Here is a 22,609-nt window from a genome sequence, read left to right on the forward strand (position 1 = left end):
AAAGATAATCATCCGTTAAAAATAAACTTTAACATATTTTAATAAAATTAATATCATTTTTCGGTAATCACATCGTCTAAAACCAAAATATTGGTTATCCTTTTAGAGAAAAATAGTAAACATTTTGATATCAATTCTTTTCTTGTGTCAGGATGATAATTTTGTAAATAAAATAGATTGGTCCAAATTTTTTGTTATTAAGGCTGAATTTTTTAAATAAATAAATAACATTGATGATAGTTTTATAATAATTTTATAAATAAATAAATATAATAATATTAATTAAATATCCATGAAAAACTAAAGATTATAATAGCAAAATAATTATACATCTGGAGAGCCGTTGTGAACCGAATTTTAAAAATAAAAATCCAAACCCTAGGCCATAAATTCTTTATTTGCATTACCCAAATTACTAGAGTACTAGAACATTCGATAGGGTTTGGCAATTGGATAATTTGCAAACCCTAATCTAAAACAGTTTGCCAACCCCTAATCCGAAACATCGCCTAACTAACATAACACTTCATAATCATATCTGTCAACATATGTCCCAGAGGGGAAACATGACTTTTATGATGTTTGTTGCATTTGACAGTAATGGATCTTACAATTAAGTAAAATGGGCTTAATCAGGGTTTAAGTATGGTTACAAAAAGAATAAATGCAAATGATCGAAGAACAACACAACAGAAACAAAGCAACCATAAAATTAATTTGGTGGTGAATGGCCAAAACATCAATCATCTTCTCTCTAAGATTCGGTTCCTACTCTGTTGCAGATTCTGTATGAGCTTTATCAGGTAAACTACCATTCGATCTATAGAGTTAGAGATGCCACTACTTACGTGATGGTCACTTCTATTGTTGAACCATTTCCATTGCATTCTCTGTTTCTCTGTTGGGTGTGAATGGATGCACGGCCCGGGAGAAGAGGGTTCTCAAGGACGTGACTTGTTGGCCGAGAAACATTTCCAACGGGTTGAGCAGAAACTGCAACCTCTCTTGAATCCAGAGAATGTGAAGAATGGCGAGAGCTATAGCGAAAGAGACTCCGGTTATCATAAACAAACCTCGAAACCTGTAAAGGGTCAGAGGATCTGATGCATCATCGGTTGTGTAGGGAAGTTCTTTCATAAACCACCTTTTCTCCATGTCATTCAGCCTTTGGCTTTCCCTTAGGCTTGCGATTTCCCGAGACACGTTATGGACCAACTCTGAACCTTTAGGGAACATCTGTCATTAACAAATGAGTTTCTGTCAGAAAATAAGAAAAACAGCGTCTATAGCCAGTGATGAAGGGAAACTTTCATTTCAGTTTCTGTAGAGATAACCCATCTTACATTTGGTATCATGTCGACCAGAAGTTTTCACAGAACAGATTCATACAATAAAAAAGGAACTAGTTATGTAGAAGCCATGTATTTATGTCCTAACCATCAGTTACCTAACCATCAGTTACGCCATTATGTTTCTGGATAAAGAAGTATAAGATGAAAGAGATACATACAAATCCGAAGCCGTTGGTGGTGGTTTGTGTTTTAACCATGAGAAAATCTGCGGGATTCTCACCGAGGAGGACTTTAAGGTACGGCATCTCATCGACTACATATGACACAGTTCTGTTCAACAAAGCTTGAGCATATTCGTCGGATGTATTAAGACCCCTGTATCTTGAGGTTCTGAAGGTAGAACTGTCAAGAACCACCTTTGCGATGACTGAGCCAGAAAGGTGGCCAACGTAGTTTTGATTCGACTTGTACCGTATTTGCTGGATAGTCATCATCGATGTTAAAGTCGCAGTGTAACTTGAAGTCAGTATAAGAACTGCAAAGACCCAAACTATAACAACGAATCTCGACAAATTATGTTGCAGCCTCTCCCCTGTCATGAACGGTAAGCAGAAAACGTCAGGATGATTATATACACCAGCAATCCGGTGCATTTTTTTTCATGCCAAACAACATAGGCAGGAAATGTATTGCTAAAGTATTGAATCTTGTGAGTTTATTGAAATGCAGTACCATCTTCAACGTGACATGTTTTCCAGTGCTCGGATTTCAGGCCATGATCAAGTGTTTGACATTAAGAATGGTGGGGATTAATGCAAAATACGGAATATGTTAACGTAAATGTAGAGCTTACTGTGAGCATAAACGAGGGTAGAAAACCCAAACCAGAGCATCATTCCAATCTGTTGAGACCATGAGCCTTGGAACTCAGTATTAGCAGGCCGTTCTATCAACCAAACTATAATGCCCGTCAACACGAAGAAAGCTGCACTTGTAAACCAGAGGCCTGGTGTAAGAGGCTCAAAGAAAACCCACATGCTTTTGTCCTTTGGTGCCACAATTCCAAGACCAAAGTCGGTGAATGGTATCGTGAAATCAACATACAAAGATCGGTTGGCAGTGATTGTGATATCCCCGACAGCCGCGTCATATTTGTGTTTCTGCAGAGTAGAGATTGCAACAGAACGTTCTTGGACCAAAAAATCAAATGTAATATAATTTGATTTCCTACTTGATGGATTGAATGAATGAATAGAAGCACAACTAGGATGGCTAAGTTTGGTATACTAGATTCATTAATGGAGAGCATACCTGACTATTGACTGCATAAGCAAGATTGTTGTAATTACTTCCATTACGCCAAGGTATGTACTCCAGTTCGTAGTTGAAAGTGGCAATGGCAGCTTCGAAAACTTCTATACAGAACCCCTTTGCAGTTGTGACACCTGTTAACGGATCAGTATGCACCTCCATCAATCTCGGGAATCTGTTACTCGATGTAACGAGAACCCTGAGCTTTTCCCTCCTTCTATCCTCCAGACAACGGTCTTTCGGGGTTATAGAAGACCCTCCAGGCCAGATGATGGTTCCAAGCTCATTGGTGGAAGAAAAATGTCTTCTATTGCAGAAACTGTCAGAAATCCAGAATCCCACCCTTCTGTCACTGGTCCCTATGATGTTCACGATCTCGTACTTGTCTGCGAAAAGCTTTTTGTCGACAAACTGGACATCACCACTCAAGCCCTTGAACTTGTTTTGTGTAATTGCCTCAAGAAGTGCTGATACATTTGCAGGATGTGATGAGCCTAGCAGCCTTGATATCTCTGCTGCTCTTGCTAGATTACAAGCAATATCGTGGCCCCATATACCGAAGATGCTCAAACCCTTTATTTCCGTTGTAACTTCTTCGACGGGCAATGTTCTTCTCCATCTCAAAGTAAAATCGTAAAGCTCTTTTGATACTGGAACATAAGACCTGAAACCAACCACCCCTTCCATCGATTCCTTCACAAAATGGTCGGTGTAATGCATATCATTCATGGCTTTTGCGGTGAGGATCCAAGCATATCCTTCCTCCATCATTCCTAAGTTCCCAGCACATGGGAAGAGACGAGATGCAAGATGCTCGGACATGTGCGTGACAAAAATCTTCATTCCTGTCCATCTGGTACGACCCAATCACCACCGTTGGACTCGGCGAAGCGCCCCCATCTACAAAAGCAAGGCATGCCACGTCATCACTCACCTTCTTCAGCGAGTTCGCGCCATACACGCTCCAGATTCTCCCGTTGTTCAGTTTCAGATCGATACGAGGAACGTTAAAACTGTTTTGGACCGGACTGTTTGAACTTAACCGGAAGCATAAACGGAAGGGGCTAACCGGGTCGGCTCTTGGTATTTGAGAAGTAGCGTTGGAGAACTCTTCGAGAATGAATCTGTAAATGTCGGTTAAGCATTCTTATGCACAATGTGGATACCGTTCTCTTGGAGATGCCCCACCAAGAATTGCATGCTCTCTCTCCAGTCATCATCATCCTCATAGAGAATGACAATGCTTCTCCAATCAAAACGATGGATGAAAGCCGTAATGCCCTTTGCCTCGGATATGGGATCATGCGTGGCTTGAAGGAAGTAACTATACTTGTTCGAGGATAACAAGCTTGGCACATGAAGCGAAACCACAGGAACTTTAGCTTTCTCCCCAAGCTCCGCCAAAAGCTTTGCTTCGAGCAACGATTGCCCACCAATGATTGCTTCCACTTTTTCATTTTGCAGGAGATTCACAGCTGTTTCATACAGAGATAAATTGTTGGATCGTCAACATCCAAAGCATGCAACTACAAAGTACCATGGTTCAATTTGGCCTTATGTGCACATTCAGATATCCCACAACGAAATCAGAAATGGACAGCTAGTGAAAATCAATTTTTCTGAAAAACTTTCAAAGAAAGAGATTTTTGGAAACAATGTAATAACAACAACATAGAAACAACTACAAGAACAAGCAAACAAAAGATACTCTCCAAAACTCAGTGAACTCTCCCATTTTCTGCGGCTCTGACTCTAGTTTTTCCTTGCAAGGGATCTCATCCAACAATATTCTTGGAGATCAATGAGAAGAGAAACTCATTCCGATCCAGCTGAAGACATCAGGATTAAAGAAAGCACAGGTCAAGAAAGTACAAGTACTTCTAGAGACCTGTGCTTTCTTTATCAGGTATCGTTTGAGGCATATTTTGAGCTCTCTCTCTCTATCTCTACCGTTAACAAAAACCAGAACCTAAAATCTTGTTCTTTTTCCTATCTCTTTCATGTGCTCTGCTCAGGCTTTCTTGTTCTTTTTCTATCATAACCCCACATTTGTCTCAAACTAACGTTTTTGGTGTTAACCAGAGACCCAGAGTTTAACCTAAGGTGCAAAGCTATGCCTTATCAATGGTTACTTCAACAACCTTGTGTGTCTGCAATTTCAACATCTTGACAAATCCAAACTTTGCAATTTTTTCAGCATTTTTAAGCATTTTGTACTTCAATACTTTCATGTTCATCAACATCTATCTCTATTAAGTGCTTCAGGAGTAAAAGGGGCTTCCATTTCCAAGAAAAAGAAGAAAGCCGACGACTACATCTAATCACAAAAAAAAAGCTCAAGACAGCAAATAAAAACCAACCGCACATTCCCAAACAGATAGATAACAAAGAAGGACAACATAAAGAACACAAGCATTGACTGTGACTTACCAGCAGCAAGAGCTAGGAGAGGCTCTCCATGGGAGTTTCTAACCAAAACAGAGACTCTTGTTCTGTATCCTCTGTTAACTTTGTAGAAATCTGAGAGCGCCATTGAGATGGAGCTTCTGACGATCTTTCCTTCCATGGAATCCATGTCCAACACCAACCCAACTCGAACTTCTTCGTGGGCCGAAGTTCCATTTACATTGTCGTTCTGATGAGCTTCACCAGTTTCAGAAATTCCATACAAAGGAGACAGTGAGCCAAAGATAAGAAGAAAAATAAGAAGACATGACTGAAGAATTCGGTTATGAATCCTATGTTTCTCCATAAAGGTTAAGTTTTTCGTGTAGGACAATGGTGATATCATCACCATTATTGCCTGCAGAGAATATAAATCAAGATTAGAAAAAACACAGATGTTGACTTTCATGGAATATCATGATTCCTAGGAAAGGCATAGGTCAACTTTAAGAATGAAAAAGAAAATTCAAATAAAATAGGTTTTTTTCCTAATTTGGGAAATTGCAATGAAATTTTTGGTTTGTAAAGATAGGCTGACTTTTAAGCAGTTGTAGTTCTGGATACTACAAAATTTGTCGGTAAGAACATTTCAAACGCTACATCAGAACAATGCCTTTGAATGGTCAAAGATATGAATCTGAAAGAAAACAAAAGCTTTAAGTCGTCGTGAAAAAGTCAACAGTCTTACATGCTAGAAGCCTTGAAGAAGGAAACATGGCGTTTACTCAGTCCATGTTAACTGCTGTGTCGAACTAGTCAGCTTTTTCTCTTTCTCCTGTCCCGTTGCTATCAAGCTTTGGCTTTCACTCAGAATGTTATAATATTCGGCTAGGAATATATATTAGTTTAGCTCTGCCTTGTATATGACCATCTTTGACAAATGGGTTCAGGAAAAATAACAGTTCAATGATCCGACCTGTAAGCTGCAGAGACATTAGTTAAAAAACGGCTCGGTAGGCGGGGACTCGATGATCCTAGAGGTTTGAAGTTACTGGTTAAGATGTCTCGAAAGGAATGGTTGGATGATTAGATAAGAAGTATTAGGTGAAACACAAAAGCAAAAAGAAGCCTTTAAGATTTGTCTCGTGTAAACAGATTTAAGCTCCATAAAGAATCGACCTTTAGCAGAAGTTTCAGGCAAAAGACTTTAAGGCTGTACATTATTCACACGACAAGCAGACCTACCAATTCCATCTTAGCATAACGAGGAAGAATCTCGAGCTTCAATACCCCTGAACAAATGCTTCGACTGTCTAAAGTAGACAGAGATTATAACCATCCCTGGTTCCACAGATGAAACCCATTTGCATTCTCGGCTTCTCTGATGGGTAAGTCCACAATGATCAGCTTTTCCTCCCTTGCTCCCGTAGCTGTCAAACATTGAGAAAGGATGAGTGTCAAACAGGAATGCACCTGCAATAGGAGAATGCAAATATGCAATTTCACATGGCCACTCCAGGCCTTGGAGAAACAGTTCATTATAGAAAGAGAAAAGAACGTCGTGGTATTGGCTTCACAGTTTACTTCCACAATTAGCAATGACCACTTTAGATCCCAGCACCAATTTGCAGGCCAATATCTTTCCCGGAAACATCCAAAGCAAAGGCTTTGTTAGCACATCCTGAAAAGAATACCATATTTGTCGTAAACCCAATTGGTCACTTCAGTTTTGTATGCTGAGCCTGGGAATTAATCTATATAGATGAACATAATTGATTGCAAGGTTTGGATAATCTATGTGAAGATGATACTTTCTATTAACTTCAGTGTATTATACTGGACAAAATCTTGTACGTTACAGCTATAATGGTTGCCTTTATGATAACAGCGCTTACAGTCACTCTTTTAGCCAATACAACTATTCCAACACTAATATCACAATTGTGGGTTCTCCTACTTCCAACAGAAAGGTAAATGATCAGATACTTGAAAGGGATATTTCTTGCGTGATCCCACTGATGAATGCAGAGAAACAACAGGAAGGAGTGCGGTACCATCTAGCCCGAGATTTCGGGTTCCCTGTTGTGTATATTTGGGGTGGTCGGAGATCCGGGATGAATAGCTCTTGCACAAAGTCTTCTCAAGGACCCAAGTTGATAGTCGGTGTATATGTAGAGAGCTTTTGTAAAGACTTTCCATTTCTTCGAGAGCCAGGGAGCTAGAAGCAAGGTGAGGGCCAAACCGAAAGAAACTCCAGTGATAATAAACAAACCGCGGAACTTGTAAAGGGTGAGCGGGTCAGATGTGTCCTCTGCTGTAGAGGCTGGTTGTCTTTCCAACCACCAGTTTTCCATGGTTTTCAGCTTTCCAGTTCTCCTCAGCTTCGCAATTTCTTGTGACACGTTTTGTGCCAAATGAGAACCTTTCTGGAACATCTGAAGTCAAAATTGAATATTTGTCAGTAACTAAGAGACCACTCACTCTGTTTTCCAGACTTCTGAATATATGCCAGAAAACGCTAGAGGGGAGGAAGATGATAGGCATCGCTATACTTACAAAGCCAAAGCCGTTGGTAATGGTTTCTCTTTTTACCAGGTATAAGTCTTTGGGATATTCTCCAAGTATGACCTTGAGGTAAGGGAGCTCATCAATGATAAATGAGACGGTTCCATTCCGCAAAGCACTCGCATAATCGTCTGATGCACGTAACCTGTATCTTTGACCTTGGAAGGTGGAATTAATCAAAACAACATTTACAACAAGTGAACCAGAAAAGAATCCGACGTAATTCTGGCTTGACCTAAATCGTATCTGTTGGACTGTCATCATTGATGTCAATGTTGCAGTATAGTTTGAAGCCAATATAAGAACTGCAAAGACCCAAACTAGAACCACAAATTTTGACAAGTTCTTTTGCAGCCCCTCCCCTGTCAAAGAATATTAACAGAAAAAGGGTTAGTTTTCTAATGACAGGTAAGCAATAAGGGTCATTCTCTTTCATCTCACTCCTAACATTTTTCAGCTACATGCCAAGACAAGCATCAACTCCGTTAAAAACTGTTCCAGTCGTAATGAATCTTGCAAATTTATGAGAAACAATCGGATCTCTGTGAGCCCGTGATGAGATATCAAACAACTTAAAGTGTTCAACAATCCAAATGGTGGTAGATTTACGCATATTACTGGAGGTTGTTATGTAAAAGTACTTACTGTGAGCGTACACAAGGGTAGAGAATCCGAACCAGACAATTGTTCCAATCTGCTGGAACCATGAACCCTGGAACTCAGTATTATCAGGTCGTTCTATCAACCAAACTATACTCCCCACCAAGAGGAAGAAAGCTGCAGTGGTTAGCCAAAGGCATGGAGTAAGAGGCCTAAAGAAAATCCACATGCTTTTGTCCTTCACAGCCGCAACTCCAATACCCATCTCAGTGAACGGTAATGTAAAATCAACATATATAGATCTGTTATCAGTAATTGTGATGTCCCCGACAGCAGCATCATACTTGTCTTTCTGCAAAAGAAATGCAACAAACAATTATCAGAATCAGATTAAAGTCACCAAGGAAGTTTCTATCCAAGGTAAAAGAACTTCCAGAAGTCAAGCAATCTTCAAAAACATCATTTTGAATGTCCCGCCTTGTAATAGCCTTATCGTAGGTAGCAAACACCATTTTGCTGGAACGATTGAACATGAATACAAGCCATGGAATGACTAACTCCACTGGTTGCAACAAATTATACCTGGCTATAGACAGCATAAGCAAGATTGTTGTAATTACTTCCGTTACGCCAAGGTATATACTCCACTTCATAGTTGAAAGAGGCAATGGCAGTCTCGAAAACTTCTATACAAAATCCCTTGGCCGTCGTGATACCTGCTATTGGATCAGTATGCACCTCCACCAGTCCTGGAAACTTGTTGCTCGAGGTAACGAGAACCCTGAGCTTTTTTTTCCCTCTATCTGCTAGACAACAGCGTTTTGGAGCTGTAGAAGATCCACCGGGCCAGATGATGGTCTCCAGCTCATTGGTAGAAGACAAGTGCCTTCTATTGCTGAAACTTCCAGAAGTCCAGAATCCCACTCTTCTTTCACCCGTTCCTATGATATTCACTATTTCGTACCTTTCTGCGGAAAGCTTTCCATTGATGAACCGGATGTTGCCACTCAAACCCTTGAAGTCACTGTGTGTAATTGCCTTAAGAAGAGCCAATGTATTTGAAGATGCTCCAGTTTCAGTAACATTAGAACCATGATCATGGGTTATTGGACCTGACAAACTCGATATCTCTGCTGCTCTCGCTAGGCTCCAAGCAATATCATGCGCCCATATTCCAGAGATGCTCAACCCATTTATTTCTTCCCCAGCATCTTCAAAGGGTAACGACCTTCTCCACCTCATAGTAAAATCGTAAAGATCTTTTGACATTGGAATATAAGACCTGAAACCAACCACCCCGTCCATCATCTCCTTCACAAAAACATCCTTGTAATGGAAAAGATTCATGCTTTTTGCGGTGAGGATCCAGGCATAACCTTCTCCCATCATTCCTAAACTCACGATACATGGGAAGAGATGAGAGGCAAGATGTTCAGACACATGCACAGCAAAAACACTCGGTCTTGAGTAGTTGAACTTTTGCAGCTCTTCTGTTATGTAATCTTCCCCAGACGAGACTGCAAAAGCGATCTTATGCACAATGTGGATGGCATTCTCTTGCAAGAGTTCTACCAAGGGTTGCATGCTCTCTCTCCAATCATCATCATCCTCGTAGATAAGAACAACACTTCTCCAGTCAAAACGTCGGAGGAAAGCGGTAATGCCCTTTGCTTCAGATGCTGGATCATGTGTGGCTTGAATAAAGTGACTATATTTCTTCAACGATAACGAGATAGGCGCATGAAGCGAAATCACAGGAACTTTAGCATTCTCCCCGAGCTCAGCCAAAAGCTTTGCTTCGAGCAATGATTGCCCACCAATGATTGCTTTCACTTCTTCATTTTCCAGGAGATCTAGAGCTGTTACAGACACAAATAAGTAATCGGATCGTCACATAAAAATGGGAAAGAAACCTAAAAAAAGAAATGTAAATAATTAATTTTTGTTCAGAAACAAAGCGTCAACAACGCAAAAGAAAAATAGCGAAAAAAACATCCAAACAATAAACAATATCTCCATATTTCACGGAACTTCTCTAACTTACTGTCTTCTGGGTCTCCACTCTTCAGCTCTGTTTTCCTTGCGACCGATCTCGTCAAACAAAATTCTAGGGGAACTATGAAGAGAATCTAATTCAAACCACTTACGTCTATGGAAACCGGAACCCAGAAACGAAATCACAAGTACTTCTACAGAAATCGGAAGCCAGAAGATGAAATTACTTCAACAGACCTGTGTTTTCATTCTCAGGCTAGGGTTCTGATTTGGGGCCAACCTGTATGTTTCCCACGTCACTGATATCTTTTTTTTTTTCTTTTTCAGTTTTTCTTTTGCCGCGTAAATCGGTTTTTGGAGGAAAAATATCTTCATAACCCCACATTTTCCCGAAACTAACGTTTTTATCCCCAAACGTTTTAGAATTTCACAAGACACCCCAGTGTATTTCACTTGCAACCTTGTATACAGGAATTTCATGTGATTGCCAAGAAAACTTGTTTAAAAATACCCATGATCTTAAGATTCGTTTGCATCAATTGACAATAATCTTTAGCAGAATCAAACAATCATGTTCAGTTTTTATCCTTATGTTCGGTTTCGTCTTTTTTGTCAATAACCCAGATACGAAAATAAGAACATCCTCGTACTCAGACAACAAACACCAGAAGAAACACACACACACACACACACACACCCTTTGGATGGACTGGACACACCTGAAGCAAGAGCTTGGAGGGGCTTTCCACGGGAGTCTCTAACAGAGAGAGAGACTCTTGTTCTGTAGCCATTGTTGGTGCTGTAGAAGTCATTCAGCGCCATGGAAACAGAGCTTCTGACCATCTTTCCCTCGACGGAAGCCATATCCATAACCAACCCGACTCGAACCTCTTCGTACCCCGAACTCCCATTGGTTCGGTGAGCTTCACCGGCCTCGGGAGTTCCGTACAGAGAAGAAGCCACTGAGCTGAAGGTGAGAATAAGAAGAAGAAGAAGAGTGAGAAGAATCCTACACTTGTTCTTCACCATAACGACTGTATTTTTTTTCTAATCATTAAGCCAACTGGGCCATTGAGTATATCATCATCATTATCGGCTGTCTGCATGAAATATAAATGGAGATTAGTTTAAATAAAATGCAGTGGAGAGACTTCGTCATCAGTCAACGTTTAACGACAATACGGAAGGAGAATGAGAAGATTTTTTTTTTTGGTCTTTTCTCTTCTTCTTCTTCTTTTTGTTTTTTTTAAGGGAAGAAAGAAATGGAGAGATGTTGGTTGATTTAAGTTGACTTTTATGCAAATCATGCAACTCTACGGCAACACTGCCCCGACAGAATTGAATGAAGAGTTATTATCAATGGGGCAACAGTGTGTGTGTATATATATATAAGGTTAAAAACTAATAAAAATATATTGCAACACAAATAATAATGCAAGCATTATATAATTGAATTTTACGATTTTTTATTTTTTTTTAATTTATTCACAATCACTTGTTTGAATATCGATAAAACAAATTAAATTATCATCGTATCATTCAAACCAATTTGTTTGAATATCGATAGATTAATTTGAAATTTAATATATGAATGATTAGAATTTTATCATTCTCTTGAAATATATTTTGAATTTTTTTCCCATTAATTTATCTGGCGGATCAAATACAAAATTAACTTGTTAAATCAATAATATCTATAAATTATTTATTTTAAGATGCAGCTTGGTTTTAATATCGAGACTTTAAATTGAATTCATAAATTATCAATGTGGCGGGTGACTCAAATTATGACGAAGTGGGCCCGCCCCTGATTTATTATCTTCCGCACAATCATTTTGAATGGTCAAAGATAGAGCCTGCGATGGTGCGATTTGAGCCGTCTTTCTGACGAAACTGGTCAGTCTCCGCTTCTTCTTCTGGTCACACTCAAACAGAAGCTACTGCCGTGCAACACAAGGCAACTATTACCGTTAATTTTCTCCGCGGAGACCTGTCTTTCATATGAAACAGATACGTTTTCTAGAACCTTGTTGGGTTACTGTTGCAATTCACAGTAGACAGATCCCCAGTCACAGCAAAGGGCTAAGTTCGAAGATGATGATAGTATACAACAATATTTATTATCAGGGAGAAAGTCCATTAGAGGGCTAACCTTGATGAACCATCTGGACAGAATTATCATTCTCCCTGCTCGGTGTATTAGCAATGGCGGGAGGCCTACGATGAACAGCTCGCGCCGCCAGGAGAATTCCGAGGAACCTCAGCTTATGGGTAACATAGATGTAGAGAAATTTCAGCTTACGTTTCAATCTCTCTTGAAGCCGGAGAACGACAAGTGTGGCGAGGGATGAGGCGAAAGCAACTCCCGTGATCATGAACAGACCTCGGAACTTGTGAACGGTGAGAGGATCGTATGCCTCGTCGGTTATAAGGGGCGGTTGTTTGTGGAACCAATATCTCTCTATCTCTTTCAGCTTTTCTGTCCTCCTTAGCTTTGCGATTTCTCGGGACACGTTCTGAGCCAAAGAGGAGCCCTTCTGGAACATCTGAAAAAACCCGAAACAAATTTAAGGGAATATACTCAGTTTTGCCAAAAGCTAAAGATGGAAACTTTATCGAAATGATGGGAAGAGGGCGATGTTGTATACATACAAACCCGAAGCCGTTGGTGATGGTTTCAGTTTTGACAATGTAGAGGTCTCTGGAATTGCTTCCGAGGAGGACCTTGATGTACGGGAGCTCATCAATAACATATAAGACAGTCCCATTCTGTAAAGCTTTCTCATAATCAGCAGACGTATTGAGACCCTTGGCTTTCAATAAATTAGTTGATTCATTGAAGGTAGATTTGTTCAGAACAAACTGTGCGATTGACGAGCCAGATAGGAAGCCGATGTAGTTCTGATTTGATCTGAGTCGTATCCGTTGGAGCGTCATCACTGATGTCAAGGTTGCTGTGTAATTCGAAGTCAATATAAGCACTGCAAAGAGCCAAACTATGACCACGAATCTCGACAAGTTATGTCGCAGCCTCTCCCCTGTCAAAGCATGTGAAAGCAAAAAAATAAAAAAAAGTTGGGACTCTTATCAATATGTTAGAAACAGGTGAATACAAAACTGCATTCTTTTCATGCTAAAACGGAAACCAACTGCATTGGCATTGAAACTGTTTCATAACCTATCAAATCTTGTGAATTTATGAATTCCACCGAATATTCCACTCTCCTTGTGTATTGTATGAGAGGTTAGAAAGTGAATTCGGGTGCTTACGGTGAGCAAAGACAATGGTAGAGAAGCCAAACCAGAGCATTGTTCCAATCTGCTGAAACCAGGAGCCCTGGAACTCATCATTATCAGGCCCTTCTATCAACCAAACTATAGCCCCTGTCAAGAAGAAGAACGCTCCTGTTGTCAGCCAGAGCTCTCGAGTGAGAGGCTTCAAGAAAATCCACATGCAATTGTCCTTTGCAGCAACGGCTCCAAGACCCATCTCAGTGAACGGTATTGTGAAGTCGACATACAAAGATCTGTTATCAGTAATTGTGATATCCCCAACAGCTGCATCGTATTTGTCTTTCTGCAGAGGAAATGAAGCAAAATGTAAAAAGAATGATCGGGATCTTCAAAGTAAGTGGCCATGATTCCCCACACTTGCACCATTTGTAGGATTATTAAACCACTAGGGATTTATCGAGTGTTTTCTAAATTTATATGGTGATTAGGAAGGAACAGAATTATAAGTGTATTTAACCTTCCCTTTACTTTTCTGATCAACTATGCGATAATTTCATTAAAATGGAAAACTACTCCTATTATAGGAGTTATATACCTGGCTATGGAGAAGATGAGCAAGATTATCGTAGTTAGGTCCACCAGTCCAGAGTTCGTACTCTGGCTCGTAGTTGTAAGGGCCAATTGAGGTCTCGAAAACTTCAATACAGAATCCTTTCGGAGTTACTGTGTTAGTTGAAGTATCATTATACACTTCCACTAATTCTGGGAATCTGTTGCTGGAAGTAACCAGAACCCTGAGCTTCTTTTTACCACGCTTTGTCAGAGAACGACCCCCAGGAATTGCAGCAGAACCACCGGGCCAGATAATGTTCTCGAGCTCATTGGTAGATGACAAATGTCTTCTGTTTTTGAACATTCCAGATGTCCAGAATCCTGTCCTCCTCTCACCCGTTCCTATGATATTCACTATTTCAAATTTGTCTAAGAAAAACTTACTATCAATGAATTGGACGTCACCACTCAAACCCTCAAGTCTGCTCTGCAAAATTGCCTCGAGAAGAGCTGATGCAGTAGAAGATGTTCTTGGCTCGGCAGGATCCATAACCTTAGAAACGTGATCATGGGTCGGCGAACCTGGCAGCCCTACCATCTCTACCACTCTTGCTAGTATCCAAGCAATATCACGTGCCCATACACCGAAGAGACTCAGCTCCTTTATTTCCATCTCATCTTCAATGGGCAATGACTTTTTCCACCGTGAGGTGAAATTCCGAAGCTCATTTGATGCTGACATGTAGGACCTGAAACCAACTACTCCTTCCATCGATTCCTTTGCAAAATTATCCATAAGATGCAAATGATTCATGGTTTTTGCAGTGAGGATCCAGGCATATCCTTCTTCCATCATTCCGTTTCTCCTTGCGCATTGAAAGATATTAGAGACAAGTCGGTCAGACAAGTGTACAATGAAGACTGTTGTTCCTGAGGCCTTGAACATTTTAAGTTGTTCCATGATATAATCTTCGCTAGATGAGACTGCAAAAGCACCCTTGTTTACAACACGGATATCATTCTCTTGGAAATGCTCCAGCAATAGTTGCATACTATCTTTCCAGTCATCATCATCCTCGTAAATGACAACGACTGTTCTCCAACCAAATCTATGAACGAAGGCTGTTATGCCCTTTGCTTCCGAGAGGGGATCATGAGTGACCTGAATAAAGTACCTATACTTGTTTAAGGATGTGGAGCTCACATGAAGAGAAATCACAGGAACTTTAGCTTTCTCCCCTATCTCTGCCAAGAACTTTGCATCGAGAAGTGACTGCCCACCAATAATTGCTTTAGCTTCTGTATTTTGAAGGAGATCTACAGCTGTTTCATGTAGAAAATACGTTGTTGGACCGTAAGCATCCAGAAGAATCAAGTGTACATCACAGTGATTTAATGGATCAATCACACACATTTGAATGTCCATTGATTCCTTTAGAATTTGGTGAAGAGAAGAAAAAGCTAAGAAGATGGATCAAACCTAATCTTGATTCATATTAGATCCCTTACTTTTGTGGAAAAATAGGTCATGTGCCTAGGAATCAAGCTTACTTTGCAATCGTATGATTCGTATCTACTGTTGTATGCAAATATAGGTAATACATTTTATCCAAAAAAAATATAGGTAATACAACTCCTTGATTGCAGAGTAGCAAGGACATCCAAACCAATAACATCTCAATTATCCAATTCCTTTAACAGCTAATACCTTTTTCTGTTTAACAAATGAATTCTTACAAAAGAGTAATACTTTCCAGTTCCCATTAAAACATTGCTTGTGCACCTAATTCCCCCCGATTTCGTTCTGACATATATTACCAAAATATCGACTGTTATAGTACCTCGTTTTAGTTAATGCAGATGTTAATGTTGCGTTAGTGTGCAGGAGGAATAGACTCTTTTTTTTTTGAAAGTTTGTGGGGAAATACACTGTTTTCCAAACGCTTGGGGGAAATACGATGGATTCAATAATTCACGGGAGTCCGATGAATCACAATAATTCGGGAAGAAATACGTGGGTTTTCCATACTTTTATGTTTGAGCTACAGGTACAGCTGATGATCTATACAATCTAAGGGAACATATGGAAGAAGAAAACATGTAAAAGAGACTACAGAAAAAAAAAGCGAGAAGATATACAGGTTGATTGACGTACCAGCAGCCAGAGCTAGGAGAGGTTCTCCATAGGAGTCTCTCACAGAGACTGAGACTCTTGTTCTGTAGTTGCTGTTAACGAGGTAGAAATCGGAAAGTGCTGTGGAAATAGAGCTTCGGATAATCTTCCCCTCCATGGAACCCATGTCCAGCACCAAACCCACCTGAACCTTTTCATAAGCCAGAGACGTGGAGATGAGAAGCATAATAACAAGACATGAGTCATATGGCATACAGGTATCCATAGCGGTTAAGCTTTGGCTGTAAGTTTTAATGTTTCATGAAAACCTGTCTGCAAGATGAATAACATCAACAGACACTTTTTGCGTGTCAAGTAAAGTTAAAACATTGGAAAACAGGACTGGTCAGAATAACAAGGTATGAAGAAGAAGTCAAAAAAAATTTGACAATTAATTAATAATTATGACAATCATAGTTCTTGACCGTGTAACCTTGTCAACAAATTATTCAATCAATTAGCAGATTACCTCTGAACTGTCAAAGATATGAGCCTGCAAGGAAATAATGAAGAAAAGTGAATAGTTTATATACCATTCCATTAAACAGCTGTCTGGAACTGGTCAGCCTCCCCTCTTCCCATCTTTGGCGTTCATCTAGAATGATGAATCCCAAATTACGTATAAACTGAGTGGTATAGCTGTGGAACGGAGATAAAATGTGTTCCTGAATTGGACCACTTATGATAAATGGATGCAGGATGAATATCAAGTTACAATGTTAGGCGACCACATTCATATACTGCATAGAAGAGTTAAATAGTGACAGAAGCGATCCTAGCAACTCTACTAGTTATCCATCTTAGAAGAATGAGGAAAAATCTCAGAAACTGCAAGGACTTTTTTTCGGCTGTAACACTGAAAACCCTCTAAACAAATGCTTCAACTGTTTGAGGAAGACCATATTGGTAACATCCTCTGGTTAGGTTCCACAGGATAGGTCATTCATCATTTTGAGAGGAACCTTAAGACCAACCACCCGGCCGACAACAGAGAACCATGACACCAAGTACAATTCAACTGGCCTCCTGTGTTCATTCGAATTCGAACTGCCACTTTGGAAAAGCAGCTTGGTCCATTCACCAGTCCCACAAGGGTGCAACTTAAACCATGGCCTGTTCAAGTACGGATGCTCCTGCAATTGGACATTCTCTTTACTATTTAGGCAGGGATACAAGGGCGGATATTCAAACTCGTATGTATATGGAATGGAGAGGAAAACCGTGATATTGATTTGAGAATACACCTCTTGAGTTATGAATGTCCACTTAGATTCCACCAAGAGACTGGTAGAGCATGTAGGCAGATCTTTTTCAATAGCATCCAAAGAGACAGGTTGCCCATCTACATGACAGTGATAAAAACAAAGTCCATAAGATAGCCGGTGAAACCACTTGCAATAGCAAACAACAAGGGTACAGGTTGATTATGACATACCACTGCAATATCCACGAAAGTAAAGGACAGGAACCCCATATGATGCACTATAAACTATATGGAAATCATAGTAATGTGCTTCATTTTGTTGGTTTTGGACCTAGAAGAAAGAAGGACAAAGAACAAAAGCATTACATCTCGGAGTTCTGCTTCAAAACATTGTTGTAGATGCTTGAGAATCAATATATAATCTACATACCAGTATTGCGTGATCAATTAACTCATCTTTCTCCAAGGAATCAGCGGCTGCATTTAGAGAATTATCCTCCTCGTCACCACTCTGCAACATGGAAGGATCCAAGTTGGAAAAAAAGATAATTCGATACTGTAAAACGAAGAGAACAATAAGTACCTCAAGTGACCTGAAGACACAGATCTTCTCAAGCGACAAGTAACCTTCCTCCTGCCAAAAGCACGACGAACGGAGATTCTGAAACAGAGCCTCTAATCTTGGTACATAACTGGAAATTTGTCTGAATGCCATACGAGACCTTCTTAGGACCCATTAAATTTCGAATCTTGAGAGGAACCCAAGACCATGGAGGGTATGATTGGTTATGTCTTCTCCAATTATCAGCAAAAGCTCGAGCGGCTATGGCGAAGGTATCAGGTGTGAGCCTACCATCCCAAGATGAACAATTCACAATTTCTCGCGTCGAAGCCATTGCAGCCTAAGGAATCGAAGCGACAAATTCAGATGAGTCGACTCTTACATCACAAAATCTAGAACATGACACAAATTTTCCTGAACAATTGTAACTTATCATGATAGTTTTGCAAGCTGAATTCGACCCACCATGGATATAAGAAATTTGAACAAAACCCAGTAACTACAAACTGAAGTTTGAGAGCGGAAATGACCAAAATATTATAAACAGAAAAAAAAATTCCCCATCAAAGCAAGAATCCTATGATATCACCAGAAAAACAGTAAAACAGCAGGGTTCTCGAGCTCTGGTCCGAATTTCTTCCCCAATTCAGTTTCCTTGCACCTTGTCCTCTTTAACAGATTTCGTAATCGTAATTACCAAACATCTAAAATTAGAGAAACCCATATACAATAGAACCTCGAAGTTGTTCAAATATTCCACCAATATGCCCACAAAAAATCTTGAACCTGTCATACACTTCCAAGATTAAACGGAATGTTTGCAAATCCGCCCACGTTTAACCTTTGACTATGTTGACCATATTTTCAGACGCCGGAATGATGACGTGGCACCGTCGAATGCTGAATATGCCTCACGTCACATGTCGCGTCAGAATTGTCAATTGTCGGTATTTAAAATTTAATCCAAACCGGTTAAGATATCGAATTAACCGATACAAAACCGATTTTAACCACAGGACAAAAAAAATGAAATCCCTAAAAAATTTGATCATTCGAACTCTAAACCACAACAAAATCCATTCCAAAACCAACAAATCGGCCGAACTCAGAATTCCTACTAAGATGAAACCAGTGTTTGACATACTTCAATTCCACCCAAACCGTATAATATCTCTTACGGAAATACAAAATCGACACCAAAGAGATGGATTCAGACCAGAAACACGAAGGATAAAGAGGGACTGAGCTATACTGAGAGACAGAGGAGAAGGATTCAAACCTCAGAGCACACCAAGGAGATGACCACCGACACAAGAAGAACAGCGAAAGAAGAGGAGAAACTAGGGAAAGGGGGGTTCGTCGCCAGTGGAATCACCGGTGTGAGGGTTCGTCGCCGGTTGAATGGACTTGGAGAAGGGGGTCAAATTTTTTAGGGTTTTCTCTCTGGGCAATCGCGATAATGCCAGGTTAAAGAAAGGGAATTTTTTGTAGGGATTTCATTCTCTCTCTCTCTTTTTTTTGTCCTTTGGTTAAAATCGGTTAGTTCGTATATTAAACCGATTTGGATTAAATTTTAAATATGACGTACAGCATTCGACAACATAGTCAAAAGTTAAATCTTAAATGTGGGTAGATTTGCAAACGTTCCTTTTAATCTGAAACTCTGTCACGTTCCAGATTTTTTGTGGGACATTATTGGTGGAATATTATAACAATTTTATGGGATTTTATGGGATGTGATAAACCCTATACAATAAGATGATAGTGAAACTATTAGAGATCAATGATGGACCGACATTAGATTTCTTGGTTCGTCATATCTTTAACTAGGGACACCAGGAGTGAATTGAACTAAAGGATGCCTGATCTGACGTGGTGTAGCAGTTAAGGTTCATGCACTGTCGAGGACTTTAAGTTGTTCTGTCTGACGCTGCTGAAGAAACTCTGGTCTCAAACTCAGCAAGGTAATCCTCCATACAAGCTCTGTAAGTATCCATGCCCGAGACCTTCCCCGCAATTTCCAACCCGATTTTCATCCACTTCTTCGCTGTTTCGTTCTGTCCAAGCCTCACGGGCAATGCTGCTCGGTTCCAAGCTGTCATTGCAAGCCATTTCCCTTCCTCAGTCGGGTACTCCCTGTCCTTTAATCCGATCATGATTCTGTAAGCTTGCTTATACATGTTATGAATCGTTTCATCGTCTGTCTCCCCTTTGTGGACGCTAGATATTGCAATAAGCTTCCTGATTATGAGTGCCACCATGGGGTATTCGGGTGTAGGAGATGAGATGAGGGTTGCGAGGCATTCGTTTAGAGCGAATGCTGCTACCTCGGGGTTGGATCTCGGGCCTTGGGAGGCAAACATGCCGATTTGAAGAAGATAGTTGGGGTTACAAGCCTTGGATCCTGCATAAGTCTTGACCAGGAGTTGCTGGAATGGTGAATTGTTGAGTCTTCCGTGTATGTCGTAGGCATTTAAGGTGTACATGAAGAAGAGTTCGGGCTCGATGATACTGTCCTTGCTGTTGTTGAGTCCCGACCCAGATGAGAGCAAAGTCATGATCTGCATTTTAGTGAAACATCAACAAATTGAGTGATGGAGCTAAGCTATCATATGATAGGATTAGAGAAGAGAAAAGAGAGACCTTTCCGGCTCTCTCGAGTAACTCTGAAGCTTGTTTCACTTGGAATTCTGTCAATGTAGTTTTGCTTTGCTTCTCCCAGGCTACCATAGCAGTTACACTTAATATTATCGACTTGCAAATCATGATTTCGTTTTCCCCGGGCTCACTATTTGCCATATAGCTGTAAAATTCTGATGCCAACCTCAAGAATTCAGCGCAGAGCTCGTACTTCTGTTGGTTCCCACATCTTGAACCGACATTCCACGAAGTAACAGCAAACCAGTTCTGCTCTCGTCTTCCGGTCTCCCCTCCTCCAAAGAAACAATCAATCCCGAGCTTCGATGCCCGGCTATAAGCTTGCAGCAAAAAATTGAGGGCTTCAGTTTCACTTCCGCTGTCTTGAATCAGTATTGTGGTCAAGGTACGAAACACCACAACTTCCGTTGTTGGCATCGTTTTTCCTGAGACAAAGAAGCTGAGGAACTTGGAGAGAGAAGCAACTGCAACAGGGAGCGCTTGGCAAGAAATAGCTTCATGGGCAGAGAGGGAAAGAAAATCTGGAGAAAAATCAAGGCAGGTTGTCATTGCCTCGATCTGAACAATCGCTCCACTGTGATCTTTCTTTTGTAAGTAGATTTTGAACTGCAGGAAACATAAACAAAGTGAGGTTGCTTATAAGGCCTGGTCACACAATGCACAGACATCTAAGTATAACATGATTCAGTTTTTCTGGGGAAGAACATATATAGGAAGGTTGAATAATTTGTGGCTACTAAGAGGGGAAACGACAACCACCACCTTAAGGAAAGAACACGCAATGTTGGGCTCAAGCTGCAGAAACAGAAAGCCGGTTAGCTGAGATTGAGACAACTCTAGTGGATCTAGCCTTTGAACTTCAGTTAATCAGAGTACCTTTTCAGCTTCTTCAATGTACTCATGAGCTCGATCAAGCTGAGAGAGCCCAAGATAGCAAAGACACAGTACCCTGAAGCCTTTGGCCCTGAAAACTCTATTCTCAAGGTCATGTGGAATATAAAGCATTGATTTCTCGAACACATCTGCGCTCGTCTCATAGTCTTTAGCATGGAAGTGATCTGAACCACTATAAAAAGAATGACATATGAAGATTAGATCTCGAGAATACTTGTATATAGGAACTTGTGAAGCAACCATGTCACGTAGCTATACAACCATCCAGACGATGACTTTTCATAAATCTCTTTTTTCTCAAATGCAAAGTAACTGTAGAAACTATAAACGCCTACGGCGAAGTTGATTCAGTCACTCAAGGTGCCGCACATTGGTTATGCAAACCGATTATTAACTAGAGGAGATGAGAAAAATCCTCAACATTTGGGAAAACAACATGAATGACAGACATACCTATTCCACAGAACAGCATGCATTGCTTTCCTCTCCTTAGCCACTGCCTCACCCGCAAAGAGAGCCACTACTCTCTCATCTGACACAAGCTGAGCCACAACCTTGGCCCTAACACTCGAACCATGGTCTCCTCCACTGCTATCTCCAAGGACCCGATGGGCCACTCTAAGCGCTGCCTTGGCGCTCACATGGCACCGCCCCAACAGACCCAAGAACACGCCCTTTGTAGTCTCTGCACCAGCGGTTCCAACTGCCTCAAAATAAGCTTCCACTGCAGACACCCACACTCCCTCAGGAATGTCCTTGTTTCCCACCATACCCCTCAGCTCCTTCTCTGCCTCACTGTACCTCCCAAGGCCCAACCAAGCTTTCATCGCCAGCACAGGCAATGAAGCATGCTGATCTGCTCCATCACCGCCATTTCCTCCACCCCCTCCATCTCTGAGAACTTTCACGCACTTGATCACACTATCGTACTCTCCCTTCTGCAAATGTACGGCCGAAATAAAACGCAATGTTTTGGTTCTCATCCCCAAAAACTCCATGGTGTCTTCCCTGGTCTTTGCCGCACCAAGCCCCTTCTCACAGAGATCAAGAGCTTCGTTCATGAGCCTCAAAGCCTCGTTTAGGCTTCCCGTATCGTCTCTGGACAAAGCGCTTTTGCCGAACGCTAGGAATTGATTCGAGAGGGATTTGTAATGATCAGGTGAACCAAACAGAAAGTTCTTCGC

General features: G+C 40.7%; 4 protein-coding genes, 1 long non-coding RNA gene and 1 pseudogene across 16 annotated transcripts in view; 1 reads left to right on the forward strand and 5 right to left on the reverse strand.

Annotated features, from left to right (window-relative positions):
- Positions 1-537: 537 nt before the first annotated feature.
- LOC104819010 lies at positions 538-5,404 on the reverse strand (annotated as a pseudogene).
- LOC104819009 lies at positions 3,362-14,907 on the forward strand. The gene is made up of 3 exons (XR_772747.1): positions 3,362-3,450; positions 6,201-6,203; positions 14,870-14,907. It is a non-coding gene; the product is annotated as an uncharacterized LOC104819009 (long non-coding RNA).
- LOC104819008 (glutamate receptor 1.2-like) lies at positions 5,091-11,363 on the reverse strand. Of its 7 annotated transcripts, none has more exons than XR_002024459.1 (9): positions 10,868-11,363; positions 8,736-10,012; positions 8,199-8,505; positions 7,545-7,915; positions 7,043-7,423; positions 6,573-6,669; positions 6,234-6,418; positions 5,737-5,971; positions 5,091-5,406 (listed from the first exon to the last, which is right to left on the reverse strand). XR_002024459.1 is itself a non-coding variant. In XM_010548866.1 (6 exons), exons 1-5 carry the CDS (start codon positions 11,175-11,177, stop codon positions 7,046-7,048), a joined length of 2,643 nt encoding a protein of 880 aa, XP_010547168.1. In that variant the 5' UTR covers positions 11,178-11,363; the 3' UTR covers positions 6,044-6,669; positions 7,043-7,045. The 7 variants fall into 7 exon arrangements, 1 of the variants encoding a protein (XP_010547168.1); XR_002024460.1 differs by having other exon boundaries at positions 6,566-6,669; XR_002024463.1 differs by lacking the exon at positions 6,573-6,669.
- On the reverse strand, positions 11,824-16,724 carry LOC104819006 (glutamate receptor 1.2-like). Of its 5 annotated transcripts, none has more exons than XM_010548863.1 (7): positions 16,641-16,724; positions 16,090-16,252; positions 13,978-15,257; positions 13,419-13,725; positions 12,801-13,186; positions 12,301-12,694; positions 11,824-12,088 (listed from the first exon to the last, which is right to left on the reverse strand). In XM_010548863.1, the coding sequence occupies exons 1-7, from the start codon at positions 16,641-16,643 to the stop codon at positions 12,075-12,077; spliced, it is 2,547 nt and encodes an 848-aa protein (XP_010547165.1). In that variant the 5' UTR covers positions 16,644-16,724; the 3' UTR covers positions 11,824-12,074. The 5 variants fall into 5 exon arrangements, with proteins under 5 accessions (XP_010547165.1, XP_010547164.1, XP_010547162.1 ...); XM_010548862.1 differs by having other exon boundaries at positions 16,090-16,258; XM_010548860.2 differs by lacking the exon at positions 16,641-16,724 and having other exon boundaries at positions 16,090-16,621.
- A 32-nt stretch (positions 16,725-16,756) lies between these two features.
- Positions 16,757-19,458, reverse strand: LOC104819012 (ubiquitin-like-conjugating enzyme ATG10). 2 transcript variants are annotated; one of them, XM_010548870.2, is made up of 7 exons: positions 19,153-19,458; positions 18,034-18,213; positions 17,895-17,945; positions 17,742-17,822; positions 17,543-17,642; positions 17,352-17,449; positions 16,757-17,240 (listed from the first exon to the last, which is right to left on the reverse strand). In XM_010548870.2, the coding sequence occupies exons 2-7, from the start codon at positions 18,205-18,207 to the stop codon at positions 17,028-17,030; spliced, it is 717 nt and encodes a 238-aa protein (XP_010547172.1). In that variant the 5' UTR covers positions 18,208-18,213; positions 19,153-19,458; the 3' UTR covers positions 16,757-17,027. The 2 variants fall into 2 exon arrangements, with proteins under 2 accessions (XP_010547172.1, XP_010547173.1); XM_010548871.2 differs by lacking the exon at positions 19,153-19,458 and adding an exon at positions 18,463-18,565.
- A 271-nt stretch (positions 19,459-19,729) lies between these two features.
- The window catches only part of LOC104819011 (TPR repeat-containing protein ZIP4), a 3,710-nt gene continuing 830 nt past the window's right edge, over positions 19,730-22,609 (reverse strand). Inside the window, exons 2-6 of the mRNA XM_010548869.1 lie at positions 21,879-22,609; positions 21,408-21,597; positions 21,294-21,326; positions 20,517-21,137; positions 19,730-20,434 (exon numbers count right to left, since the gene is read on the reverse strand). The exon at positions 21,879-22,609 is cut by the window's right edge and continues 1 nt beyond it. Coding sequence (XP_010547171.1) covers positions 19,784-20,434; positions 20,517-21,137; positions 21,294-21,326; positions 21,408-21,597; positions 21,879-22,609 — 2,226 coding nt within the window. The 3' untranslated portion in view covers positions 19,730-19,783. The remainder of the gene's footprint in view (positions 20,435-20,516; positions 21,138-21,293; positions 21,327-21,407; positions 21,598-21,878) is intronic.

This window comes from Tarenaya hassleriana, unplaced genomic scaffold (assembly GCF_000463585.1).
Source record: "Tarenaya hassleriana unplaced genomic scaffold, ASM46358v1 Cleome3, whole genome shotgun sequence".
In the NCBI taxonomy this organism is placed as follows: Eukaryota; Viridiplantae; Streptophyta; class Magnoliopsida; order Brassicales; family Cleomaceae; genus Tarenaya; species Tarenaya hassleriana.